Source organism: Pieris napi, chromosome 15 (genome assembly GCF_905475465.1).
Source record: "Pieris napi chromosome 15, ilPieNapi1.2, whole genome shotgun sequence".
Lineage (NCBI taxonomy): Eukaryota > Metazoa > Arthropoda > Insecta > Lepidoptera > Pieridae > Pieris > Pieris napi.
Genome location: NC_062248.1, coordinates 1,266,765 through 1,293,513, shown reverse-complemented (window position 1 = coordinate 1,293,513; position 26,749 = coordinate 1,266,765). Strand labels below are relative to the sequence as shown.

The following is a 26,749-nucleotide window of genomic DNA, read 5'->3' as shown; positions in this document are numbered from 1 at the left end:
GTACCAATTCTTAAAAAGCCGGCAACGCACTCGCCCTCTGGCATTGAGAGTGTCTATCACTTAGCGTCAGCTGATCCTCCTACCTTTCTATAAAAATTGCAAATGCTCAAATGAGCATAATATATTGGATATAAGAGAATCTTCAATGACTTAATCTTGAAATTTTTAAAGATTTGAGTTCGTTATACAATTCATCGAGAATGGTTCTTAAAAAAGACGCCAACTACTCGAGCTAATTATTCCCTTACATTTATTGAGATATAGACCAATACAATACAATATATATACCAATGTACTATTTTTTTGTAATTCTGAGGAGCTAAAAAATTATAGAATCTGTAGCGTTAAAAAACCAGTGAGCAATGACCTTTACTCCTCAATGTTAACGTTTTCCTTTCTAATACCTCTGAGAAAAAGTAAGCGATACATTGAATTCTTTTTGTTCAACTGAACCCAACTAGGATCATATATTAATGTTTGATGTGGCGTGATTTGTATTTCGATGGGTATTTAATGTATATGGAGTTATAACTATGCGATTTTCAATCTTACGGCTGAAATCCTAGATTCTTTATTTCCATGCCATTAACACAAGCTCGTCTGATACAGGAAGACGTAGACAAAAGCTAATAAATTATATGTAACAAAAAGCAATTATACTAAAGATATAGCCAAAAAGGGAATACATAATATATTTAAAAATATTCAAACAAAAGGAAAAAAATATTAAATAAATTTCACTAAGTAGGTTTTGTTAATTTTATGTACGTAAGGGTGTCTATGAGGGGTTTGCTCATGATGCAAGTGATTTAGCGCTATGGATATTTTTAATACTCCTATTAAGCATATTCCGCGATAGCTTAAACAAGTCAAGGCTTAAATATTGGTCGTTATATGTCGGGACTGCGCGATACAAAAATGAGAAATTTGCATAGTTGGTGTTGATGACACACGTGAAACAAAGCACGATTACGAGTTGGTGGGACCATGGAAGAGTAAGTAAGCAAGTATAATGAGGTGTTAAACTGAAGATTATTGTCTCCTTCTGTCAAATTTCATTAACGCTGTGATGAAAAGTAGCAGGTGAGTACTTTAGCTTAAAAGGGGTAATAAGAATGAGCTATTTGTTATGAATGGAGTATTACCAACTCACTTAACCTCATTGTATGCATATCATAGTAATAACTTGTCGTTATTTGTTTACCCCAAATTAAGTATACACAATGAGTAAATATTTTTATTTTTCACAAAAGCTTACGGCAATTTTCGCACAGAATGAGACATCGTAGTAAAAGCTTTGATTTATTGAGGATTTGGCACGTCACGGTCTACTTGTTTTGTTTCTCTTATTTTTATTATTTGTCGAGTTGTTTTTTTACTCAGCGTCGGTCTAGTGGCTTTGTGCGTGCGACTCTCAACCTTGTAGATTTAAATCTCGGCTCAACGACTTTTTATTCATCGGTGAAGGAAAACATCGTGAGGAAACCAGCTTTGGACCCAAACAGTCGACCCCGTTGTCAGGCTTACCTAATGATACAGATCTGTGGCGAAGACAAAGGGTTGAAGCTGTGGTTTTTTATTCACTGTTGTCTATATCAATATAAGACAATTCATGCGATTTTGATAATAAAATTGAATACTGCACTTACAAGCTACTTACGGGCTACTATGTAGAACCTATTCGAGCGATCACTATCCCAAAAAATATTTGAAGAATTTGTATTTGTTTTTTTTTTTGAAGACACAAACCAATTTAGATTTAGTTTTTATCATTAATGATAACTTTATTACTATGATTAATAAGCCACTTGCAAGCGAGAAAGCTCCTTTGTGTTAGCATAGTTACTATATTATTCTAGACTATAGTACGTAAATAAGACACAGTAAATAAAGTTGTTTTTTTTTATAAAATACATAAACGTAAATTTTATTTACAATCAAGTATACAGTAATTACAATTTTCTTAAACCACAAAGTAATAATAGATATAATTAAAATGAAAATCAAAACAAATTTAAAAAGCTTGGTCCCTGTGACAGCGTACAGTGGCAGACTTTCCTCGCTGTATTGCGATACTTATTCGTTGAGCCAGGAAAGTGCCAGCTCTGGGGTCACCGGTACTATCTACTAGGCGCCAACTTAAATCTTTAATAAGCGCCTGTGCACTTGAACCTCACGGCCCAAGAGTCTCTACTCCAAAAGGAACAAAATCGAAGTTGGAGGAAAGACTCTTATATTTGTGCCGTTAATTATTTTTTGCCTGCTCTAAATACACGTAAATTATATTTTTGGTCATAGTTGTGTCCGCCAGTATGTCATATGTGTAACATCCTAAATTTTTACAAGCATCAGATTTATTTTATTTTAATTATGATCTCAATCATCAGACCTGTTAAAATGAGTACAATCAGACACTTATGAAAAAATGACAGAAAAAGGATATTCATGTGTGAAAATCACACGAAAACTTCGGCAGACGCAGCGCTAAGCAGATCCCGATCCCAAACAACTGCCAAGGGGACGTTTTCTATCGAAGTCGCATAGGTCAGCCATTGCCATTGATACTTGAAATTTGGGTTAGTGGTCTGAACTATACGAAGGAGCACAAGCACGACAGACGGTAAAAGTTCAAGTTCAAGGTAGGATCAGATTATCATCTTATCATTGCCTTGCGATGGCCATTTTCTCTTTAGTGATTTTAAGGATTTATATGTTTTAGTATGTTTTATCTTCATATATAGATGTCTATTGGTTATTTAACTTTTTTAGCAGTGTTGCTACTCTCATCCCTGAGGTCGTAGGTTCGATGCCCGGCGTGCACCAATAGATTTTCTTTCTTTGTGCGCTCTTAACATTCGCTCGAAGCGTGAAGGAGAACATCGTGAGGAAACCGGCTTGCCTTAGACCCAAAAAGTCAACGGCGTGTGTCAGCCTCATCACCTACATATGCCTGCTCATAACTTATTAGATGGACCAATGATCAATAAACAGGTACAGTAATCTGAGGCCCAGGACTAAAAAAGCGTTGTAGCGCCACTGATTTCTTTTTTAATTTCGTCAGTAAATCTACTAAATGACTACAAACTTGTATGATTAGCAAATAGCGAATTTAGGTGGAGACGTGCTAAGTATTCCTTCTAAGCAGTTGTTTATTTGTATTTTATTATTGTTTTAATGGGATCTCGCTGTTGGCCTCAAGGGCCTTTGCAGCTTAGCTCGGGCGTAGCTCGGCAAAAGTGGGATTCGGCCGGAATAGGTATATTATTTTGTAGTCTCTCTTAGTATTTATAATTCTCGACCCACACGTGGTTTTAAAATTTCTATGCGGCCAATAGAAAACGTTGGACACAATCCAAGAGCATTTTATATTATGCTGGCGCAAGCAAATCCCCATTTGTGTACGGAGTGCTTGTGACTCGCTTGGAATTTATCTATTTTAACATAAGGAAATTTACATAGACAATTGCTAATTTTCTAAAAAGGTTTTTCTATGGGAAGTAGCTGAACAAAAGGGATAGAGTTTTTATATTAATACTTGTTAGTTCATAAGGATCAGCCATTACTTTGTTTATATATTATATAAGTAGTAGAAAAATATACATTAACAAAACAAAAATTGATAGACATATTGTATCCTAAACTACGTTTACCCAGATGTTGCCGGATCTCGCTGGATTCTTGTCTGGATTCGTGTCTTTACAGGTTTAGGGTTAGACAAAGTGCTGCCTGTCCTTGTAGCAATACAGCTGAAGGGACGGTGTTAAATGTCCTGACCGACTGTCCAATGTATGGATACGACAGGTGTAACACTGAACAAGCCATGGTAATAAAAGTAACACAGACGAAAAGGAAATAATGTTCAACATCAGGTTAAGAGGCATCTTTTTGGATTTTGCTCTAAAGGTCATACAAAAAGTCGCTAAAAGAAATAGTGAGTAATGTTTTAATCATCCGGGTTACCAATACCATTTCCTTAAGTTGTACATATACGTAAGTTATTTAATACCTCCGACGACAACATAGTCGGGGAATTAGCGAGAAAATAAAATTAAAAAAAAGAGTGCAAAAACGAAAAAACAGAAACCAAACAAATTCAACACGACAATCAAACGTACACAGAAATTAAGAGGTTCACATTTGCTTAGATACTCATTTTTATTACTTCAGGTGTATACTATCATATGATTGATGGCTAATTCATTTAACCGTCGTGACTGATGCGAGAAGTCGTAAATAAATAATTTATTGTTTAATTTATATATAAGTATTGATTACGTACTTATGATTTTTGAAGTGAAACTTCTTTAGGCGCATGAGGGTAATTTTTTACGGATGAAACGCAATGATAATAATATTAGCGTCACCAAGATGTGCAGAGTTTTTGTCGAAGAAAAGGGAGAGAGCGATTGAGACCGAGTGAGGAGAGTGAGTAGGAGAATTACCTTATAGAAATTATATTTTTAAAATTAAAATTTCGTTAAGAGAATTTATGAAATATTAGTATTTTATATTTTATGCAAAATAATTTATTTGAATCTCAAATGACGAATTGTAAATGAAAATGCCACGTGTTTTTACTATCGAACAAATATAAAAAATTTTAATTATGTGTTTTAATTTTCGACACTTTTGATATTTTAATGACAATTAAATTTATTAAATTCCTAACATATCTTTCTTTTTTCCTCACTCGTCTCGGAAACCTAAAGTTTTAGATTTGTATAAATATGAACAAGACTTAAAAATTAGTTTGCCAAAGAATCTTCTGACATGTGTACTTTGTACGCATGCACTTTTTTTAATAAGAACTCTTGTAATGATCATAATGACTGAAAAAGATCTGCATTTTGACACTCTCAACAAAATTAACAAACTTAAAGTTTAACAATTTAACGCATAATTTGATTGGGCTATTAAAATAATGATTAAAACAACATCATATTATGTATTTTTTATTTCTTCTTCACTGTCTTCAGAAACAAGCTTCTTTTCTGAAAAAGCGAATTAACTATTAATAAAAAATTAAAGTTATTATTGTGGCAAAAACTTGGCGATTAAAAAGAGTTATTGCCGGTTGTTCTCTTCCGCTCTACGCCCTTGATTTGTGAACTGTAAATCTAAAATTAGAAGCATTTCATATATTCTCATTTTTTGACGTTCATCAAGTGTATATTGTGTTACCTATATGAATAAATTATTTTGAATTTTGCAACTCTGATTCTATTGTTAGTATTGTGGTCATCGGCATTGGAATCCCGGCTCTGCATATAGACCCTTTTACAAATATAAGAAACGATATATCCTTAAACACATGTTTAATTTAATATACAATGTCGTACGCAATTTGTTTTTCGCATTCGATATTTACACAAGTGATAACTAATATATATAATTGTTAATTATATTCTCTGCTCTCATTGTTTTACTCATGAAGCTTGTTTGGCTAAGCAAACATGGGGTCGTACGTTGGAGCCCATAATGTACTTTTCTTACTAATTGCGTAGTATACATTTTTCGGCAACGTCGTGAGAAACATGGTATTAGACCTAATAATCAGCTATGTTAGGCTCGATAACTGACCACTATGTGGAACCAGCTGCCCACAAGTATTTCCGAAGCAATTCGACTTAGGGTCCTTCAAGAAAAGAGCGTACCAATTCTTGAAAGGCCGGCAACGCACTTGCGAGCCTTCTGGGAATGTGAGTGTCCATGGGCGGCGGTATCACTTAACATCAGATGAGCCTCCTGCCCGTTTGCCTCCTATTACATAAAAAACCCTCTTGGTATTAGTAGTGTGGCAAAATCCTTGCATCGTATAAACTAACGCACCCGCTGTTCGTTTAGATCTTGTATACGCGTATACTGTTTCCAGGCGAACGAAATCACGCGGCCATTTGCTTGTACTCTATATAATGTCTTAAATTAATCAAGCTTGACATAAGCGAAACAGGAAAGCTAGACGACGTGAGTCACCTGACAAAGTTACTTAAGTTAGCTCTCTAACCTATACCATTATCTTAACAAGTTTTAGTAATAGTTTGTGATCTTCATAAATCAATAGAGCACGTGGAGAATAGAGTATGTGTTCAAAAACCCTCTTTTCTGTATGCATTTATTTTTGTTTTATCAAATCCACGCGGCTTCTACTGATTTACTATAAAATACCTTCGAACGTAGTTTCTTCTTTAGTTTCATTGGAATACATCGTGCCGGTTTTATTCTCCCCATTAGTGAGTGTCGAAGAAATCGTTACATTTTTCCTCTTATGTGGCGACAGTTTCTCCAACGCCTTTTCGTCATTTGTCGTGAACCAAAACGAGGAGTTCGTATCAACGTCTTCAACTAGCGATATATGCGGGATATCTGAAAGAAAGATAAAAAGTACTTATTTAAAATAGTGTGACTATTATATACCATTACCATCCCAAACCGCGGTACACAACTAGAAGTAATTAAAGTTTACGCAATACATTGAATACAAAAATTCAATTCTAAATTGCGCAGTTTCAAAACCTTTCCGAAACTTATCGAATGGTTCCTACTGATGATATCTCAAAATGTACTTACAAATAGGGTTTGTTAAGGCTTGACCTGATTCACTAGTGTTAGCATTGCTTAGGGAGTTTCCAGATGACGAACTATTTTTTTCAGGTTTATCTATAGCATCAGTCTCATTTATAATTAAAAATGGTTTGATAAACTCTAGTCTATCTTCAATGGAGCTAACAAAGTCCTCTACTATTTCTGGATTTGTATTAAAAACTTCGTAACTATCGTCGGTATCTTTTATGTTAACATCATCATCCTCCGATGTTAGATCCTTGCTTTGTGTCGTCTCCTGTTTTATAGTTGAGTTTTTGGTAACTGTAATAAAAGTTGATTGATATGTACAAAAATTCTTTGATTGTTGTAGAAAAACTAAAGCATACATACGTTCTCCGTCCTCGCTCGAATCTATTGTTTCAAAGTTATCAGATAGATTTTCTTTGTTGATGTCAGCTGCCGCTGTTTCATCTGAGATTTGAATGACATCTATTTCTTTCCAAAAGTCAGTCGCACTTATCTTCTCAAGCATTTCGTTTACATTATCTTGATGTAGACTATCAGATTCGATATTTGTATCTTGGTTCTTTTTAGGAGGTTTAATTAAGTCTGAAGGGCTTATAATTGTTTTATCTATTACAGGTAAATTATTTGAATCATTGCTTTTTATTGACTTAAGTGTTTCTAAAATGCTTGTATGAAGCTTTTGGGAACCTGGTTTGCTTATATCATGTTGGGAGGTTAAGTTTCTTGATGAAACGGGGCTTAAGCTTGCAAAATCATTATTAGCATTATAATGAGTTGCATTAACGATAGTTAATTCATCTATTTTGGTGGGATTAATCTGTGATTGGGTTATTGGAACTAATGTATTAGGTACCAGTGTCTCTTTGTTGTTCATATTTAATAAAGGCTGTTCTGGTGGAAGATTGAAAATTGGTACAATAGTAGGATTTGCAAGAGGACTTCCTGCATGCACTTCCATTTCGGCTACACTTTCTGTGTATGATTTTTGTTTATTTAAATCGTGCACGATGTAGTTCGGATAATTCTTTTTAATATATTCAAAGTCATCCGTTTCTTCAATTGATCCATTTGGATGAACAATTGTATACAATTTTTTTGATTGTAGAGGAGCATTTTCTGTAAGAGAAAGAAATTATCAACATAAAGAAATACATTATTATAATTTATTTATTTCATAATCCTTAATCCTACAGCTAATAAAAATTATATATAACAAAAAATTACATTAAAAATAAATCCAAAGACGGATTACATAATATACGACTACGAGTTTTGTATATTACCTCTTCAAAGATATGTTGGTACCTAAATGTATAATTCCGAGTTCTATGTCAGTATTCCCTAAATGTCCATTAATTAAATCACTTTTGAGTACGCTTCACCTAGCACAATAATTGGTCTATTATGTGTCTTCGACTAATAACAGAGCGAGGAGAAGTGAGTAAGAAACCAAATCCGTTCGATTTCACTTTTAGGATCCGCCTACAGTTTTCATAAAGTAACGTATCACACACATTTGTTCAATTAATAAAAACAAGAATTTGACACGTTATTTTGATGAGAATATTTTCATAATTCAATAACAGATCAAGAATACAAATATTAATTTCTGTGATTATTTAAAAATTAAAGATTACCTGATTTTTCTTTATTGGGTAATGATGCAACTGGCAGGTTCAACATTTGGCGGTTCACATTATTACCGATGTTTACTCCTGTTGGCTGTATTGTCCTTTGAACAGGCCTGATTTGTGAAAACGGTTTTAGTGGAGCGGACTGTGGTGAAATAAATCCTTTGTTTATATCCGGAGCGATATACCCACGTAGGTTAATTTTGAAATTTTGGGCTATGCCATATTGTTTGGCTAAATTTTCACCTTGAAATTGTGAAACCATTGTACGATAATTCATATTATTTAAAATACTTTCGTAGTTTTGGGGAACATTAATTCTCTGATTTACTTCAGGTCTGAACTGGTTTTGTTGTTTCAATCTCCCATTATTTGTCATTCCATTTTGATTTATGATCTCTAATTTTCTTGACGCTGATGCAATTGCTGCATTGATTTGAGCAGCATTGAAGTTTGAATGTGATGATGCTATAGTTGGTAATGGCTGGTAATTGATTGAGCCTACATTTTGCTCTTCCAAAATTGCATGTTGCATAAACCTCTCATTATTTATAGTTTCGAGGTTATCAGCATTATATCTATAAGCATTTGCTAATGGCGGCAATGTATCTGTAAATTTTTTAAACTAACTAAACCTTAAACGGAGATGGAATCGCTACACAAACAACAATGAAAATGTAAGTTTTATAAAAATCTTTATATTATATGTTAAAAGGGTTTTTAAGTATAGTAAATATAAGAACACAAGTCCCAATTCTCATGAAAACATTCTACCTAAAGATAAAGTTCAATTATTTATTATTAAATGTTGTAAATCGCTTTTATAAAAAATACTAGAAATTAGAAAAGTATAAAAAAAATATATTTTTTTAAAAATTTATAAAATCAAAAATATTATGTGTAAAAACTTTAACTTACATGAAACTCGAATATAGGTTAAATAAAAGAGCACAACTGTCAGCAACATTTTCGTCGACCACACAAAGTGTTTGGCTAAAGACTAAATTATTCAAAGACTTTATTGTTAAATCCGCGTAGTACTTGGTAAAAGCTGAGCAAACATCTATTGTTGTACGTTTACATTGTACGTACGAAATTTTATATTTAACTAGTTGAAGTCCGCGACCCCCTGCGTAAAGCCTTTCACCATATAACCTATTCATTATATAATTGTATAATTTTGATTTAACTGGTTAATTGATTTAATTCATAGATTGTTGGACTTTTGGTGGCCTCAAATTTAAGTCCCCAGTGTGCCTTAACATGACATAGCATTCCTAAAAATAGTTGTGTGATATAAGAAAACAGTTTTAACAAACCCACTTTTTTAGTTGATTTAAGATTAAAAATAAATCAGTGGCGCTTTTAAGATTAAAAATAAACCTTTTTAGGTCTGGGCCTCAGATTTCTGTATCTGTTTTATGATCATTTGTCAACCTAATAGGTAAGTATGTGATCAGCCTGCGCCTGACACACGCCATCTTCTTTTTGGGTTTCCTCACGATGTTATCCTTCACCGTTCGAACGATTGTTAAATGTGCACATATATAGAAAGTCCATGGTACACAGCCGGGGATCAAACCTACAACCTTAGGGATGAGAGTCGAACGCTGAAGCCACTAGGCCAACACTGCTCTCAATAAATTTTAAGATTATCTTTATAAAGACTTTACGGACGGACCTACAATTTTATTATATTAACTCTTTGTCTAAGAGGCCCTTAGCAAATTCGTATATTAGCCATATTTTATTTTTTATTGACACATTTTGTATTACGTCAAACTCAAAGCATATAAACATTCTAAAGCATTCTTCACTGAACTCAAAAAAATCTTGTTTTAGATTTGACGATTTAATTACTTTTTATTTTTTATTCACGTCGTATAAGTGCAGTGCAAGTCTGTGGGAAAAGCCAATAACTATCTCATATGGAGCATTGCGAGAGCAGGCGAAAGGCTGAGAAGAAACTTCCAGTGGGGGTTTTCCCTGGGAGATACGACCTTCATTTGTTATATGAAAGAATACACACCTCCCTCAACAGCTGGCAGACCCACTAAAATAGGTGTCCATGAGCTTTAATGACTGCCTTTTTTGGCGTCCCGTAGGATGGTTTCCCCCCCCCCCTTCCTTTAAAAATATTACATGTTCCTATAAATACACATACATGTTTGGTCTTCGTTGAATACAGGTCTTCAAGAAACAAGTCAGACAGTGATGCATCTCATTATAGAATTTCCTGTATTTCCTCCTTCCGTTCTGTCCTCCAGGTGCGATCTGGAGCAACAAATCGATATTAAGGTAACTGCCGAGCATTTACCCGAAAGATTAAGAAGCTTCTGGAAGCTTCAATTGAAAGATTTCCGCAATAAGATAGTGAAATGCGTCACACTGCAATAAGAGCGTAGCGGAGCCCAGATCTATATTTCAGGAAAGTTAATAATTATATTTGTACAAAATATGTGTATAAAATAAGGTACCATAAGAGTCGGGGATATTGGGAAATATCTAATATATAAAATTCTCGTGTCGCGGTGTTTGTAGTTAAACTCCTCCGAAACGGCTTGACCGATTCTCATGAAATTTTTTGTGCATAGTGGGTATGTCTGAGAATCGGACAACATCTATTTTTCATTCCCCTAAATGTTAAGGGTAGTCCACCCCTAAATTATATTTTATTTTTAGATAAAAAAAAAATTTATTTTTGTATTATAATAATAATAATAAATATAATAATAATAATAATAATAAGCCTTTTTATTTCCTGTTTTACAATAGTTGTTATATTAAAGTAATTAAAAATATTGATTTTGTTAGTAGGTTAGCTTAAATTATGTTAGTAATATATATTTATATTATTTATTTAACAGGAACCCCGGTTTGGGTAAAGGCCTCCTCCAAAGATGCCCATTGTTGTCGGTCCTGTGCTATGGAGTGCCAGTTTTTGCCAGCTGATCTTTTCAGGTCATCTTCCCAGCGGTCTAAGGGTCTCCCCTTCCGCCTCTTGCCTGGTGGTCCTTTCCATTGGGTAACTCGTTTGGTCCACTTTCTGCTAGACATTCTTGCTACATGGCCAGCCCAATGCCATTTCAGTTTTCGGGCAAAAGTCAAAGCATTTGTAACTTTAGTGACGGCTCTTATCTTTGTGTGTCTTATTTTGTCCATTTTCTTTATGTTTAACATGCTTCGCTCTAAACCTCTTTGACATACATTGATTTTATTCACAGCTTGTGTAGAGAATTTCCAGGTCTGGCTTCCATAAGTTAAGCTGGGTAGTAGACATGAGTTCATAACTTTAGCTTTGAGAGTTATTGGTAAGTTACTCTTAAATATTTCTTTTAGGCTCCAATATTTATTCCAGGTTTGTTGGACCCTTCTCTCTATTTCTATAATGTTACTGTTTTTCTCGAAACTTATTCTTTTTCCCAGGTAGGTATAATTTTCTACATATTCTAAAGGGTTACCATTGATAGTTATAGGTCTTATTCGTGTATTACTCATTATCTTTGTCTTCGTTAGATTCATCTCCAATCCAACTTCCGCACTCACCTGCTGTAGAGATTCTATCATGAGTTGCATCTCGTTGACTGTCTCTGACAGAAGGATCAGGTCGTCAGCGAACCTCAGGTGACTTAGGTAGGTGCCTTTTATATAGAGTCCTGTTTTACTCCAATCTAATTTGTTCATGATGTTTTCGAGTATTGATATGAAAATAGTGGGTGAGAGCGGGTCCCCTTGTCTTACTCCTTTTTCTATATGGAAGGCGGGGCCTAGAGTTTCTAGCTTTATTCTTCCTTTGTTGTTATTATATATGCTTTTAATCACCTTTATGTATTTATCTGGCACCTCTTGTTCTTTTAAGCTTTCCCATATACTTTTGTGTGTGACTGAATCGAAAGCTTTTTGATAATCAACAAAAGTTATGTAAAGAGGTCTCTGAAACTCTTGGTATTTCTCCATAACTAACTCAATGGTGTGTATGTGGTCTATAGTAGAATACCCTTTTCTGAAACCTGCCTGTTCTACAGGTTGTTTTGCCTCTATTATCGGGCTTAGTCTATTATTTATAATGGATGCGAAAAGTTTGTATATATTTGGTAACAAACTGATTGGTCTGTAGTTGCTGATATTTTTTGGATCGCCTTTTTTATATATAAGAACGATATCTGCTTCAGACCATTCTATGGGCGTTTCAGATTTAAGAAGTATAGAATTAAACAGTTCAGTTAATGGTTCTGCCAAAATTTGGTGACCATATTTTAGCGATTCATTTGTGATATTGTCAGATCCGGGACTTTTTTCGAATTTCAGCTTTTTTATTGAGTTTATTACTTCAGTTTTGTGAATTGGTTTTATAGAATGGCAGTCTACAGTTTCTTTTACGATTTTGTAAGTTGTTCGTGTTTTGTCTCTGTAAAGTTTCTTGTAGAATTCAGTTGCTGTATTGACAATATCCGTTCGATTGTATAAGACCTACAACGCACTAGCGGCTGGCCGCAATGCGGTGTGCCGCTGCGGCGGGCCGCACATCGATTATTATATGAAACCGCACGATAACAACGCACTGACTTGCGGTCAACCGTCAACCGCTCCGGTTGATGTGGAGCTGCGGCGAGCCGCACCGGTTGAATGATGCGGCGCGCCGCGTCCCCTCCACGCACTCGGCGCGGTTAGCCGTCCTACCTACGTCATCACATATAATTATTTAACAAATGTAAACAAAATATTGTAAACCTATTTTAAAAGAGTAAAAAATAAAAAAATAAAATATGTTTATTATGGAACATAAGATACATGTATCACTTATTCCAAGTCATTAAATTTAAATTTGTAATATTTCAAGAAGCACTGACGAGTGACGATTGCGGCAGACCGCAATAAGACCGCTATAGGGACGGTTAGCCGGAATACGGCAGGCCGCTACGGCGGACCGTATATACCGCGGCCCGCCGCAGCGGCACACCGCATTGCGGCCAGCCGCTAGTGCGTTGTAGGCCTAAGACCTACAACGCACTAGCGGCTGGCCGCAATGCGGTGTGCCGCTGCGGCGGGCCGCACATCGATTACTATATGAAACCGCACGATAACAACGCACTGACTTGCGGTCAACCGTCAACCGCTCCGGTTGATCTGGAGCTGCGGCGAGCCGCACCGGTTGAATGATGCGGCGCGCCGCGTCCCCTCCACGCACTCGGCGCGGTTAGCCGTCCTACCTACGTCATCACATATAATTATTTAACAAATGTAAACAAAATATTGTAAACCTATTTTAAAAGAGTAAACAATAAAATATGTTTATTATGGAACATAAGATACATGTATCACTTATTCCAGGTCATTAAATTTGAATTTGTAATATTTCAAGAAGCACTGACGAGTGACGATTGCGGCAGACCGCAATAGGACCGCAATAGGGACGGTTAGCCGGAATACGGCATGCCGCTACGGCAGACCGTATATACTGCGGCCTGCCGCAGCGGCACACCGCATCACGGCCAGCCGCTAGTGCGTTGTAGACCTACAACGCACTAGCGGCTGGCCGCAATGCGGTGTGCCGCTGCGGCGGGCCGCACATCGATTATTACATGAAACCGCACGATAACAACGCACTGACTTGCGGTCAACCGTCAACCGCTCCGGTTGAATTGGAGCTGCGGCGAGCCGCACCGGTTGAATGATGCGGCGCGCCGCGTCCCCTCCACGCACTCGGCGCGGTTAGCCGTCCTACCTACGTCATCACATATAATTATTTAACAAATGTAAACAAAATATTGTAAACCTATTTTAAAAGAGTAAAAAATACAAAAATTAAATATGTTTATTATGGAACATAAGATACATGTATCACTTATTCCACGTCATTAAATTTGAATTTGTAATATTTCAAGAAGCACTGACGAGTGACGATTGCGGCAGTCCGCAATAGGACCGCAATAGGGACGGTTAGCCGGAATACGGCATGCCGCTACGGCAGACCGTATATACTGCGGCCTGCCGCAGCGGCACACCGCATCACGGCCAGCCGCTAGTGCGTTGTAGGCCGTAGGCCTAAGTCTTTATTAAGGGTTTTCAGTCCTTCTATCCAGGATTGGTTTGTTCTGAGTTCTTTGTATGCTCTCTTTGAGCTACCGTGAAGCTCTAGGTGTTTCTCTATTATTTCTTGCCTGTATTTTGCATAGTCTCTCTTGATATATCTATTAACCAGTTTGTACAGTGCGGAGAGTTCATTTTTCAGTGAGCGTGTTTTTTTTTTTTTTGTTGTAGTTCTTGCCTTCTTTTTAATAATTTTAGAGTACGGTCTTGTAATATTTTATGTTTTTTATTATCTTCTGTATTATGTTTCGCAAGGATCAAACTTTGTTGGATGGCCGTCTTTATTTTTACGTAGGAGGTCTGTACCGTTTTGTTCTCAAGGCTGATGGGTTGACCTGATGGCTCCAAGAGAAAGCTTGATAGGTTTTCTTTGTACTTTGTTATTTCATACTTGTTTCTAAGTTGACTTGTTTTATTATTTGTAAAGTTGGTCCTATTTTTCTTCTGCTTTGTTAGCCTAATTTTACACCTAATAGGACGGTGGTCTGATGCGTAGTTTAGGTTCAGAACTTCTATATTTTGAAACAATTTTGGGTGATTTGAAAGAATGTAATCAATCTCGTTCCTGTACTGTCCACCTGGTGATCGCCAAGTCCATCTGCGAGATGGTTTTTTCTTGAAACAGGTATTTATAATTGTTAATTCATGTTCAATCGCGAAGTTTACAAGTCTCTGGCCTCTATCGTTTCTTTCGCCGTTTCCGTATTGTTTCATAGCTAGATATTCGTTTTTTCTGGGGACTCCAACTTTTGCATTGAAGTCCCCCATTAGAATGATGTGTGTGTGTGCTGTTTCAAAGGCATTTTCTATGGTCTTATAAAATTCGTCAATTTCATGTTCGTTTGCTTTTTCTGTGGGAGCGTATACTTGTATAATTGATATCTTGTTCCCTTCAATGTTCATGTTGAGAGTTGCTACACGTTCTGTTGTTCCTATGAAGCTCTCTATATTGTTTTTCAGTGACTTGTGTATTATGAATCCCACCCCATATTGTCCGGGTGTACATCCAATATAACAAAGTATAAAGGTGTTGTGTTCTTCTATTTTGTTGCCCTGTCGTCTAACTTCCGAAATTCCCATAATATCATACTTTATTTTACTTAAACATTCTTCCAGTTCTAATAGTCGGTCGTATGATGACAGGGTGTTGACGTTGTATGTTATAATATTTAATTGGCGGCTTAAATTTGTATGATTTTTCGAACTTTTTAAGGTTGAGTTTGGGATTTGTATCTTTGGAGGGTTTTGGTCATGATCTTCCACGGTGACCAGCCGGGTTGGAAGATTTTTGTATTATACAGCATTAAAAAAATACATACAACCCCTAATTTCCACCCCTCTACGATCAACCCCTTTTTTTATTATAAAAGCCATATACATGGCAAAAGGACGTTTGCGAAATCAGCTAGTTTAAATAAAAAAATGTCTTCAAACCCGATGCTCCACGATCTGCAGTCGAAAAACCAACAAATTTATTAATAAGGCAGTATAATTTTCAGGCCAAGTCAATAAATTCTGTCTGTTTTCAAAACTGACCCTGTACTAAAAAAGGTTCACCCCATTCTATTTACAAAGCCTGTGTGTGTATTGTTAATTTCGGCGAAACAATTATTGTGTGTTTATTTTGTTCACGGCTAATTTTTATGAGAAGTTCTATGTATTGTTTATAGAAATGCAGCCGTAAATAGAGAAAGATTGCTAAGTAAATTCCAAAAGCAGTATCATACGTGTTAAAGTTTTCCTCTTATGAAAATCTGGTATAGTTAACAGGATTCGTGTTATGTATTAATTCAACATGAAAACTGGTGAATCAGCGTGCACATCCTAATGACCTTGGGGCCGTTTGAGTATTACGTTAGCACTATAGGGAGAGGGGGGTCTTTGATTTTCATATTTGGTGATTACGTCAACAGTAACTATTTACTTTTTTACTCATAATATTACCCACACATCGTCTAAGCTTGAAAACGAAATGCGTTTATCTACTATTTTTTTTTATAGCTATGCTTACTTTTGCTGACAAGAGGAGGGGGGGAGGGGATAAATTGCAGTAAATCTGCTTACGTAATACTTGAACGGCCCCCTTGATAATAAATGATAAAATAATAATCAAAATCAGATTAGGGTAAAAACCGCCTTCACCGCGAAAGGCGAGGACCTTTACTGCGTACTTCGCTCACTCCAGTGAGCTTCCGTCTTACCCTTCAGGCGATTGACCACCCCGCGACGGCCCATCCGAGGTCTGAGTCTCACAGGACGCCCTTGAGCTAGCCGCGTCATAAACGCCCATTCAGGCCGAGCTACGCTCGCCAAAACAGCCCGAGCTTAGCTGTAAAGGCCCTTAAGGCCAACAGCGAGATTCCTTAAAAAAAAAAAAATTATAATAACTTTGGTAACTTGTTGTGCGTAGGCTTCAGAAGGGATGACGCATGCTGTCAACCATTGAACCCGACCTACCCCAGCTCCAGCTCTACAAATCACGACGAATAAGTCGAAATGAGTATCATATGGTCCTTGCCGTGCCATAGTCCATTCCACATGAGGCCGTTGAGGACCATGGCTTCAACGGCTAATCACGTGACATGATGCGGACAAGACTACACCGTGTCCTGCCTCGAGCTTTTGCTGTTATTGTCGTGGAGTTTTAAGGCCGATTTACATTATCTTAGTGTTTAGGAGAGTGCTTTAGGATAGTACTTTAGTTGAAACATGTAAACGCTACTTGCTTTAGTAAACGCTACGCTAAAGAACTTGCCTTTCAAGTTGTACTAAAGCACTCTCCTAAACACTAAGATAATGTAAATCGGCCTATAGAGGGAATACACAGTTGCAAGTACAACTAAATTCCCACGTGTTATAAAATATCCGTACGTAACCTGACAGGAACATTAAACGCAACACTGAAATCAACTTGTATAAGCCATTTAAATGAATAAAAAAATATAGCTGAATTTCGAAAAACACTAACTCTTCAATCTGATACAAACTTCGTAAAGTAATTCATTAGTGAGATAATGTCCATCATTGACAGCTCTAAAGGATCAATTGATTAATGGATACAATTTGTCCCCATGGAGTGCTACTGCAGTCTTTCGTAGTATAGATAGTACAGTGCGGTATTATTATATGAGATTTCAAATAAGTTTAAGGTTTTTCTCGTGATCTTGAAATGACATCTATTGAGCGTAAATGCAAGTAAGTTGGTTTTCAATCCACAAAACTACTCCGTTACATGTAATTATACTAATCATTGGTAGATGGCGCTGTCACCATTCCTTTAATGAGTATAGGTTTTCACCGCAGTTTAACAACTTTAAATTTTAATATAGATTTTTTTAATATTATAATACCTAATCATAAAATATTTATTTGCAAGAATATGATACAAAATATTATGGTGGTACAATCTAAACTTCACATATTCCGCCACACATAATGGCATGTAAATTTGTCTTACATAATTAAAAGGTGGCATTTTACATAGTACTTACAATTTACATATTACATTACATTATCATAATATATAATCATATCATAAAGTCAAAGTTTTATATTTTTGTAATCTGTGACGCGTTTCGCTGTCTATTATTAAAACTAATACTAATCATATTAATTGTATTAAAAAAACAGTTATAATATCGCAATTAAAATTGGGTAGAAGTACTTAAAAGCATACTACAATATTTACAGGTAAGTATATAAAATATATTAGTTAATTAAAATACACAAACAATAAAAACATCGGTCAAGCTGCTTCGGAGGAATTTGTTACAAATACTGCACGAGAACTTTATATCATAATATAATATAATATATATGATACAATATTTTATTTCGGACATCTATTATGTATAAATGTAACTAAGTTTGCTTTTAGTTAACAAAATTCTATCGTTTCATGTAGTACAAGTACTACTCGATAGATGGCGCTAACAACAAATTTAATAACTAAGGAATTACGAGCATAAATTAACACTTAAGAGGTAATTTTTTATAGTTTTATAACCACAGCAAATAAATCGGCAAAACGTGACGAACGTACTGAAACGTAATCAGTTAACATTCTCATTTATTAGCGAAATGACGTATTTACGAATATTTTTTGTTTTATCTGTGCTTCATGCAGTATTTGGTAAGTCTTTTAGTTAATTTGCTTCGTAATTAAATAATTTCGTTAATTAGATTCTTCGTGTTTTTGTAAGGTATTTTAAATGTTATGTTCTTTTAAGAATAATAAAATTTATGATTTTAGTTGAACGTATTTTAGTTAAAAATATTTGACTGTAGTTGATTGGAAAATAATAAAAAGATTTAGAAAGCGTTATTTGGTTGTGTACGCGGTAATACCGGATAACCACTAAACAACAATTTTTCGCAAATACAAATGGATTATTCATTCTTCGGAGAACATTAATACAATGTTAATTTAAATAGTAACTATACCTGGGGCCCGTGGCAATTTTACTGATGGGGCCCTATCAGTAAAAATCGTCCATACTCAGTTTAATTTTAATACACTTCGAGATTTTCAGCGTACTCACTTACACGTTGTATAATATGTCCCACTAATGGCCATAGGCCTCCTCTCTTAGGCGAAAAGGAATGGTCTGTAGTCCCCACGCTAGTCCAATGCGTATTGGAGACTTTACATTCATCCATAGAACCTAATATCTCTTAGGCAAGGGCCTTATTGGATCGGGGACCCGTGGCATTTTGCCAGCCCTGCCACCCTATTGTTACGCCACTTAATTGAAATGTTATGTCAGAAAGCCGTTATAAAAATAAAATTCGCCTGTTAAATTTTGCATAGCAAAATGTCACTATTGCTCAAACTGAAATCAGCGGTACATATAAATTACTTGTGCCTAAAATATTTGAATCTTCCTCGCAATATCGCAGGCATCAGCTCATACACGTGACAAACATACCACTAACAAGGTAAATCAATCAAATAAACAGCGTCTTAATAATTATAAATGTTAATGGGCAAAACCTAAAGTACGTGTGTTGTTCTTTGGGATTACCTCGATTTTTCCTTAACTTCGAGAGTCATAGTAATAGATTTGTTTTTTTATCTATCGACTCCAAGTTCCACAAAAAGTAGGTATATAAATAGTATGAATCAGCTTTATTATTAGTAATAATGCATTTAGACAATCACAGAGTACTCAGTAGTTATTAAGAAGTTTCTACTTAGAATCGAACATCGGAGAAACAAAAAAACTAGTCCGCGTAAGTGTCCATACCGCAGCAACGCTTTAGATTTAAATTATACGTCTTCTCCTGTATCTACTATCCCGAAGAAAAGGGATTGTTTTGTTTTTTTTACATAGAAAGCCGAAGCAATGACCTTCGGAAGGAACTCGAATAATTTTTAAATCTGGAATTTCAGGTGCACCGAATTGCAGCATCGACGAAGTACTGGATAGTTGTCCATCCGACTGCGCATATGACTACTGCCCGAAGGATGGAAAGCACGATAGCACACCATGTGTGAAGCCCACACAGTGTACACCTGATTGCAAGTGCGCGTTCAATTATCGTCGTTATAATGGCACCTGTATACCTACTACTGAATGTCGTGAGTTGATAATTACTTCTAGCCCTTTAGGATAAGTAATTCGATTAGCGCTAAGCAGTGGCGTAACTATACCAACTGGGGCCCGTGGCAAATTCTTTTGATAGTTCACAGTAGAATATTATAATATTTGAGAAAATATATATTTATGTACTTACATTTGTATATATTTTATTCGGACTGTTACAAAACACGTATGGTAGGGTCAGACACACTTGAATAAATAAATATCGTGAATAAAGATTTCAGTTCTCACGCAAACATACGTAGATGTCCTTTACTTTTACTTTGTTGGTAACTTAAAAAAATCGGTTGTCTGTAAAAAAGTCGGTTTACTGACGATATTTGAACGTGACAGAGTCACGAATCGCTCACTCAAGTAGAATAGAGACAGATGTCGAACGCTGAAGAGCGCGGAGTCCGATTGTGCCTCTCTGTCGCTTCGCGCTCTCGCTTACACTTCAAGCCTTAAATGGAACGCCTCAGAGCGAGGTAACGCCGCATGAGTCATGTTTTTTCGTGCGTGCAGCCGGCTCCATCGATTTATAAGACGTTGTCAGGTCAAAAAAAAAACTAGCATGTTGACTATAGCTAACTTCAGGGTGTCGGTTTCTTGTGACGGTGGGCGCGCGCATCGTAAAAATTTACTCTCATATTTTTTCCCTAACGCGCCAAAAGAAGTAGAAGTATCAATATATCTTGATTGTGCTTACAAATTGTTCCTTTCAAGGCACCACTATCCATTATCAAGCAGCATGAGCAATTTATTCCACACGGCTTAAACAATTTGTTATATTTTCCAGCACCGTTCGCCTGCACAGGAAAGAATGAGTATTATGAACCATGCCCGCTCTATTGTCCTGGCGAAGATTGCAGCTCAGCCACGCCAACTGGAGAATGTCCATTCCTACTACTCATTGCCGTTAACTGTTCTCCTAGTTGCCGCTGTCTCCGTGGTCACTGGAGGAAGGATGGCATCTGTGTTCCGTATGAAGAATGCCAAGATGTTGGTGGCTAATATCAAATATGTTTGCCTAGAATTGGGGTCCTTTATTCTTAAAAAATAAATTAAAATAAAAATGTGTTAATAATCTACAATATACCTATACAATGTTAATGAATCTTTTAACCATTAAATAAAACGTGCGTGCGTACAAAGTACACATGTCAGAAGTGAAACTTCTTTGGAAAACAATTTTTTAAGTCTTGTTCATATTTATACAAATCTAAAACTTTAATTTCCGAGACTTAGAGGGAGGTTTTTTACCTAAAAATATGTTAGGAATTTAGTGAATTTAATTGTCATTATAATATTAAAAGTTTCGAGAATTATTACAAATAATAAATTTATATCTTCGATAGTAATAACACGTGGAATTTTAATTTTAAAAATATAATTTCTAAAAGCTATCTCTCCCTTTCGACTATAACGCTGCACATCTATATGACATAAAAGATTTTACCCTCATGCGCCTAAAGAAGTTTCACTTCAAAAATTCGCTTGCACTCGGGAACCAAGTCCTTAAGCTCCTATTACGACTGTTTTAATGTTTTCTCATGTTTGACATGATGTGGTGTATAACTGTAATTTCTTTCAGAATTTTTCAAAACTTTTTATTATAAAAAAAAACACGAGGATGTCTTTATTCTACGGAAATTATTTTGTGCACAATGTAGGTAATACTCGTTTACCTAAGTTTACTTTAATGAATTAGATCGCAACAACAATAAAGATAGTACCTATCTTATAACTGTTATAGTTTAGATTGTAATTCTACCAAATAAACATGAAAGTTAATGTGACCGTAAAAACAAATAAAGTGGTAATAATATATCCCTGTTTCACCACGTAATAAAATTTCCGCGAAAAGAGTGGTAATACATGATTACGTTCTAGAGATTCGTCAAAATGTATCGCCGTAATGTGCGGTTGCTGTCATCCGTAATTATGTTTAAACGGTCGTAAAACGTTTTTGCTCTTCAGTCTCATTAGATAAATTACTGTAATGTACATTTAGTTATTGCTTAATTATTTACAATAGATACATAATAAATAGGAAAAAATTGCTTTTGTTTGACATAGGTATTTATAAATTTGTATATAAAATGTACTTTAGTATCCTAGTAATAATAATATAATATAGTACTACCTTCTTTTATTTTTACTAAAAAAAATAGATTTTGCTTTTATGACTTTGTTCCCGGGGCAAACGCCCCGGGAACATCTATAATATCTCTAATAGGTATATTCTTTAGATGCCAAGGAAAGGCTGACTAGTGTGAAATGTATACATATTTATTCTAAATTTAAAAAGTACAATTAAATGTTTCCGTTCATTGCGTTTCCTTTTTCAATTATTAAATATGGATTTTTATAGTAATAAAACTAAGTTGACTTCAAGTAATCTTAGTTTAATTTGTGCTCAGGGTGAGATTCAGAAACAAGAGTTAGAGCTTATACTTGGCGCTGAGTCTGTAACTATAAGTACCTTCTTCTATATAGCAATGGTATATTCCGTTTCCAATAAAAAAAAAATATAGAACAGGCAGAAGGATCATCCGATGTTAAAAGAATTGGTCGTTCTTTTCTTGAAGGACCCTAAGTCGACTGGTCAGCGACAGCAGACTTAGTAATTCAGTTGACTGCTGGTTCCACATTGCGGTGGTGCGCGCCAAAAACTGCCTTAAAAATCCCGCAGTTGTGGAACGACGGACGTCGAGGTGATACGAGTGGAATTTGGTATTCTGCCTCGATGTCCGATTATGAAAACAGACCCAGACCAATGTTAGCGATATTGAACTTTGTCAACATTGTATTAACTTGATTTAGATTTAATTATTAAGTGTTAAAGTAAGGGCAGAGATCATAACCATTGACGTTTTTCTTTTGAGCCACTATCGTATTATTTTATAATATTTTTATATTGTAAATATATATATATTATTATGTTTGTTTTCGTTGTGATTTAGATTTGCGCCACCTATGAAGTAGATTGCAAACCATTTGGATCTGGGCTCACTGTGAGCGTATTAAAAATCATATTCAAACACGATTCCATAAAATTATATTGATGTCGCTGGTATCAATCATTTAACAGTTAAGAATAATAATTTTTGTATTGAATAAAAATAAGTTGAGGTCTCTTAAATTATACTGCATGCGCGGGATAAAAGATGGTCACTAGAAATAACAAAATGGTCTGGACCTACTAAAAAGAGAATGTATAGGACAAAAGAAAAGATGGACAGATAACATTATAGAACTAGAGGGGGAAAACTGGATGAATGTTGCTAAAGACAAAGAGAAATGGAAAAATATGGAGGAGGCTTTTACCCTAGAAGGGGCCATACAAAACTAGACCACTAAAAAAAGAAAAAAGAAATCTAACTTAAAATTTTTAAAACTTTATATACTTAACACAACTAATACTAATGGCCGATTTACATTATCTTAGTGTTTAGGAGAGTGCTTTAGTACAACTTGAAAGGCAAGTTCTTTAGCGTAGCGTTTACTAAAGCAAGTAGCGTTTACATGTTTCAACTAAAGTACTATCCTAAAGCACTCTCCTAAACACTAAGATAATGTAAATCGGCCTTATTATGGAATTTAAACTAAGCAATTGTTATATGGATTAATAAAGCTTTAATAATAATAAAATATGACCCTAAGCATATTATAACTGCGTACCGGTCACCAAAGACTCAAAGTATTAATAATAGATTTTTCTGTTTGTTCCATGTTCTAGGAACCATTTAAAATAATCTTGTTTTCTATCGACTCAATATTCCAACGAGTACACGATTTCCTAACAGAGACACGCTGGAGTAATTACTTCAGTACCTAATAGTAAAAAAGAAATAAATCAGTGGCGCTACAACCTCTTTAGGTCGTGGCCTCAAATTTCTGGATCTGTTTCATGATAAATCTAATAGGCAAGTAGGTGATCAGCCTCCAGTGCCTGACACACGCCGTCGACTTTTTGGGTCTAAGACAAGTCGGTTTCCTCGCGATGTTTTCCTTCACCGTTCGAGCAAATCTTAAATGCGCACATAGAAAGAAAGTCCATTGGTGCACAGCCGGGGCTCGAACCTACTACCTCAGGTATGAGAATTGCACGCTGAAGCCACTAGGCCAACACTGCTTCAATAATAGGACATGTGAAACCTAGTTTTCTATCTATAATGTACTTATGAATTTCTTCATTTTATTCATATAGCTTTGATTTTTTCTTTTAAATTGGCAGCTAATGTTAGTCTTATGTTTTTTTTTATTTATTATCATTCTTATTCTCTATAACGCTGTATGGGTTAATAATAATAGACAAAAGACATTCGAGAGACGTACCTACTGACCCGCTTGGTATCGTAAGTTCGGCTCGTACATGGATAGCAAACAACGTATACGGCGAGAGAACGTTGAGGTATTTGCTACTGTGGTTAATAAATGGACTATACAGTCAGTTATTAGATAGCCTAGCGTTAACCAACATAAATAGTAAGTTGAAAAACTATTTTTATATGCATTTATCGCACAGCTAAACAAGACTGGTTTCAGGTATATCGATTTAATTATATTGTTCTGGGAAAAAATTAAAAATATATAAGACATATTTAATATAACATGTCTCTCTTTAATCGGCAGCTCATGTCTGAGCTTCGTGGGCAGCAAGGAAGCATCTGGAGCGGACCCTCCGTTTCCACCTGTTTCTGTCCAGCGCCTCTCTTATGATAGTGTCCAATATAACATAATAGAAAAATTAATGCAAAGCTGATTTTTGAACGAGAAATGGAAGTCTAGATTTAGCTCAAAATATGACAACCATACGTCAAATCCGATACGCTTTTGACATGTGGGACACTTAGCGCCTGCCTCGACAGACAATTCCACTTCTTGCGATTGATAGCTGTTTGAACTAGTTTTAGGACAAAATTTGGTTTATTCATTTTTCCAAAAGATTAATAGCACAAGATCGACCGCCGACCTCAACTCTCATTTGTAACGTGTCACCATTTATATCGCCACTCCATAATTCACTGAGCAATTTGTGGATATCCATGTCGATATCTGAAGAACCAAATCTTTTTTTTAACATTTTTGGGTATTCTTCGTAAATTAGATTTAAATACTGAGAGAGATTTCCATGTCATAATATCAGGTCGGGGCAACATTTAGAACTACAATACTCAGTTCAAATTCTTGTATCTTTCTTCTTTGTTATAGCTAGTATGTTTGTCGTTCTCCGATTTATACATTTTGTGCTGTCATGTTTTGTTTTGCTTTGCTCTGTTTCATATTTTTTATTAGTGAAACTTTTTGTGGATACATCCAATGTGTTTATTTTATGTTTAATTGTTTGACTTTTTTTTATTGTTAGAGAAGTATCTGTTTTGTTTCCCAAATAAATAACTAAAGATTCAATAAAGTTCAAGTGGAAACTGGTGATCACTATTAGTAAGAATAAGATGTTTTGTTATTTAAAAGATGGTATTATATGGAGTTGCTGCATCTGGCACAGGACAAGAGTGCAGTAATGGAGAGGCACTAAATGAAGAAGATTATATAGTGATATCACTAAGTAGGGCCAAAAACAACCAACTGTGTCTTGTGGCAAATTATATAGCTATTAAAAAAATCTATAAGCTCTGAGAAATATGTCGGTATTTTCACAGCCGAATCGGCCTGGAAAACATTATTTTTGTAGTAAATTCTAATACATTTGTGTAACAAAATTCTAACTAATTTAATTTCTTTGAAATGAAACTTCTTTAGACGCATGAGGGTAAATTTTTTTCAGAACGTCACGAAGATGTGCAGCGTTTTGGTCGAGAGAGAGAGAGAGAGTGAGAAAGGGCGAACGTAGCATGAAGCAATACGCTAGTTGTTGATGTAATCTTTTAGTAGTTACATTATACGAGTACGTATTAGAACTTTGGATGGCAATTCTGTATTGTGCATTAAACGCAGATTTTTTTATTAGTAATTACTAATATTATTATATATTTTACTCAATCCAAACCAGCTTCGAAGCTAGTTATGAAGTTTCAGAAATTTAACTAAGTTAAATTATGTCCTGGCCTAATTTACTGCGTCGTGAACTGTTACAACTTGCTCTACGTAACTCCGAGAATTCTGATCTAATTGTGACCTGGCTTCCGACGGGTTATGTCGGACACAAGCAAAATATTAGTATATCTGTCCAAGACATACAATTTACAAATATAGAAGTGGAACATTTTTCTTTCGTTTGGAACAAATGCCTACACAATATATAGGTCGGTTATCGAAAGCTGGCGGGTTCACAGTACTCACACTAATGCAATTTCACATACCTACAGTATGCTTCAAAATATGATTTTTTTGCCATGCTATACATTTTAGTCCACTCATACACGACGAACAGTCTATTCATGATGTATTTATGATTGTATTTCAGTTTGACATCACGTCTCGCGCTTATTCACAGACATTACACAAGCACAAAGTGTAAATGTGTTGAAGCCGCCAGTTTTAGTTAACATACCTATACATGATTGTGTATAATCAATCATAACTCTGCTGTCCATGGACACATAATTTTAATTATATACTATGTAACATGAAACATCTGAATCGTTTTTGATTTTCTAGTTTGAAAAAGGGAATTTAAATCATTGATATAACTCCACTTGAAATTCCTTGTTGATGAAATAGAAGGAGGTCAACCGTTCCCATGAATACCGCAGCCTATGGATACTCTTTTTATAAGTATGCGTTGCAGGCCTTTGCTTTTTTATGAAAGGGATGAGGAGGTTTAACAGAACCCGTGGGATGGCCAATGAAGATAAATACCGCAGCCAATGGATACTCATTTTATTAGTGGATGCGTTGCAGGCCTTTGCT

General features: G+C 35.5%; 2 protein-coding genes across 2 annotated transcripts; one reads left to right on the top strand and one right to left on the bottom strand.

The window, feature by feature from the left end:
- Positions 1–4,939: 4,939 nt before the first annotated feature.
- On the bottom strand, positions 4,940–9,246 carry LOC125056800. The gene is made up of 6 exons (XM_047660087.1): positions 9,120–9,246; positions 8,208–8,810; positions 6,934–7,686; positions 6,568–6,864; positions 6,166–6,363; positions 4,940–4,991 (listed from the first exon to the last, which is right to left on the bottom strand). Exons 1-6 carry the CDS (start codon positions 9,166–9,168, stop codon positions 4,942–4,944), a joined length of 1,950 nt encoding a protein of 649 aa, XP_047516043.1. The 5' UTR covers positions 9,169–9,246; the 3' UTR covers positions 4,940–4,941.
- Positions 9,247–18,276: 9,030 nt separating this feature from the next.
- On the top strand, positions 18,277–21,125 carry LOC125056652 (inducible metalloproteinase inhibitor protein-like). Its single transcript, XM_047659892.1, has 3 exons — positions 18,277–18,423; positions 19,684–19,872; positions 20,673–21,125. Exons 1-3 carry the CDS (start codon positions 18,372–18,374, stop codon positions 20,885–20,887), a joined length of 456 nt encoding a protein of 151 aa, XP_047515848.1. The 5' UTR covers positions 18,277–18,371; the 3' UTR covers positions 20,888–21,125.
- Positions 21,126–26,749: the final 5,624 nt, after the last annotated feature.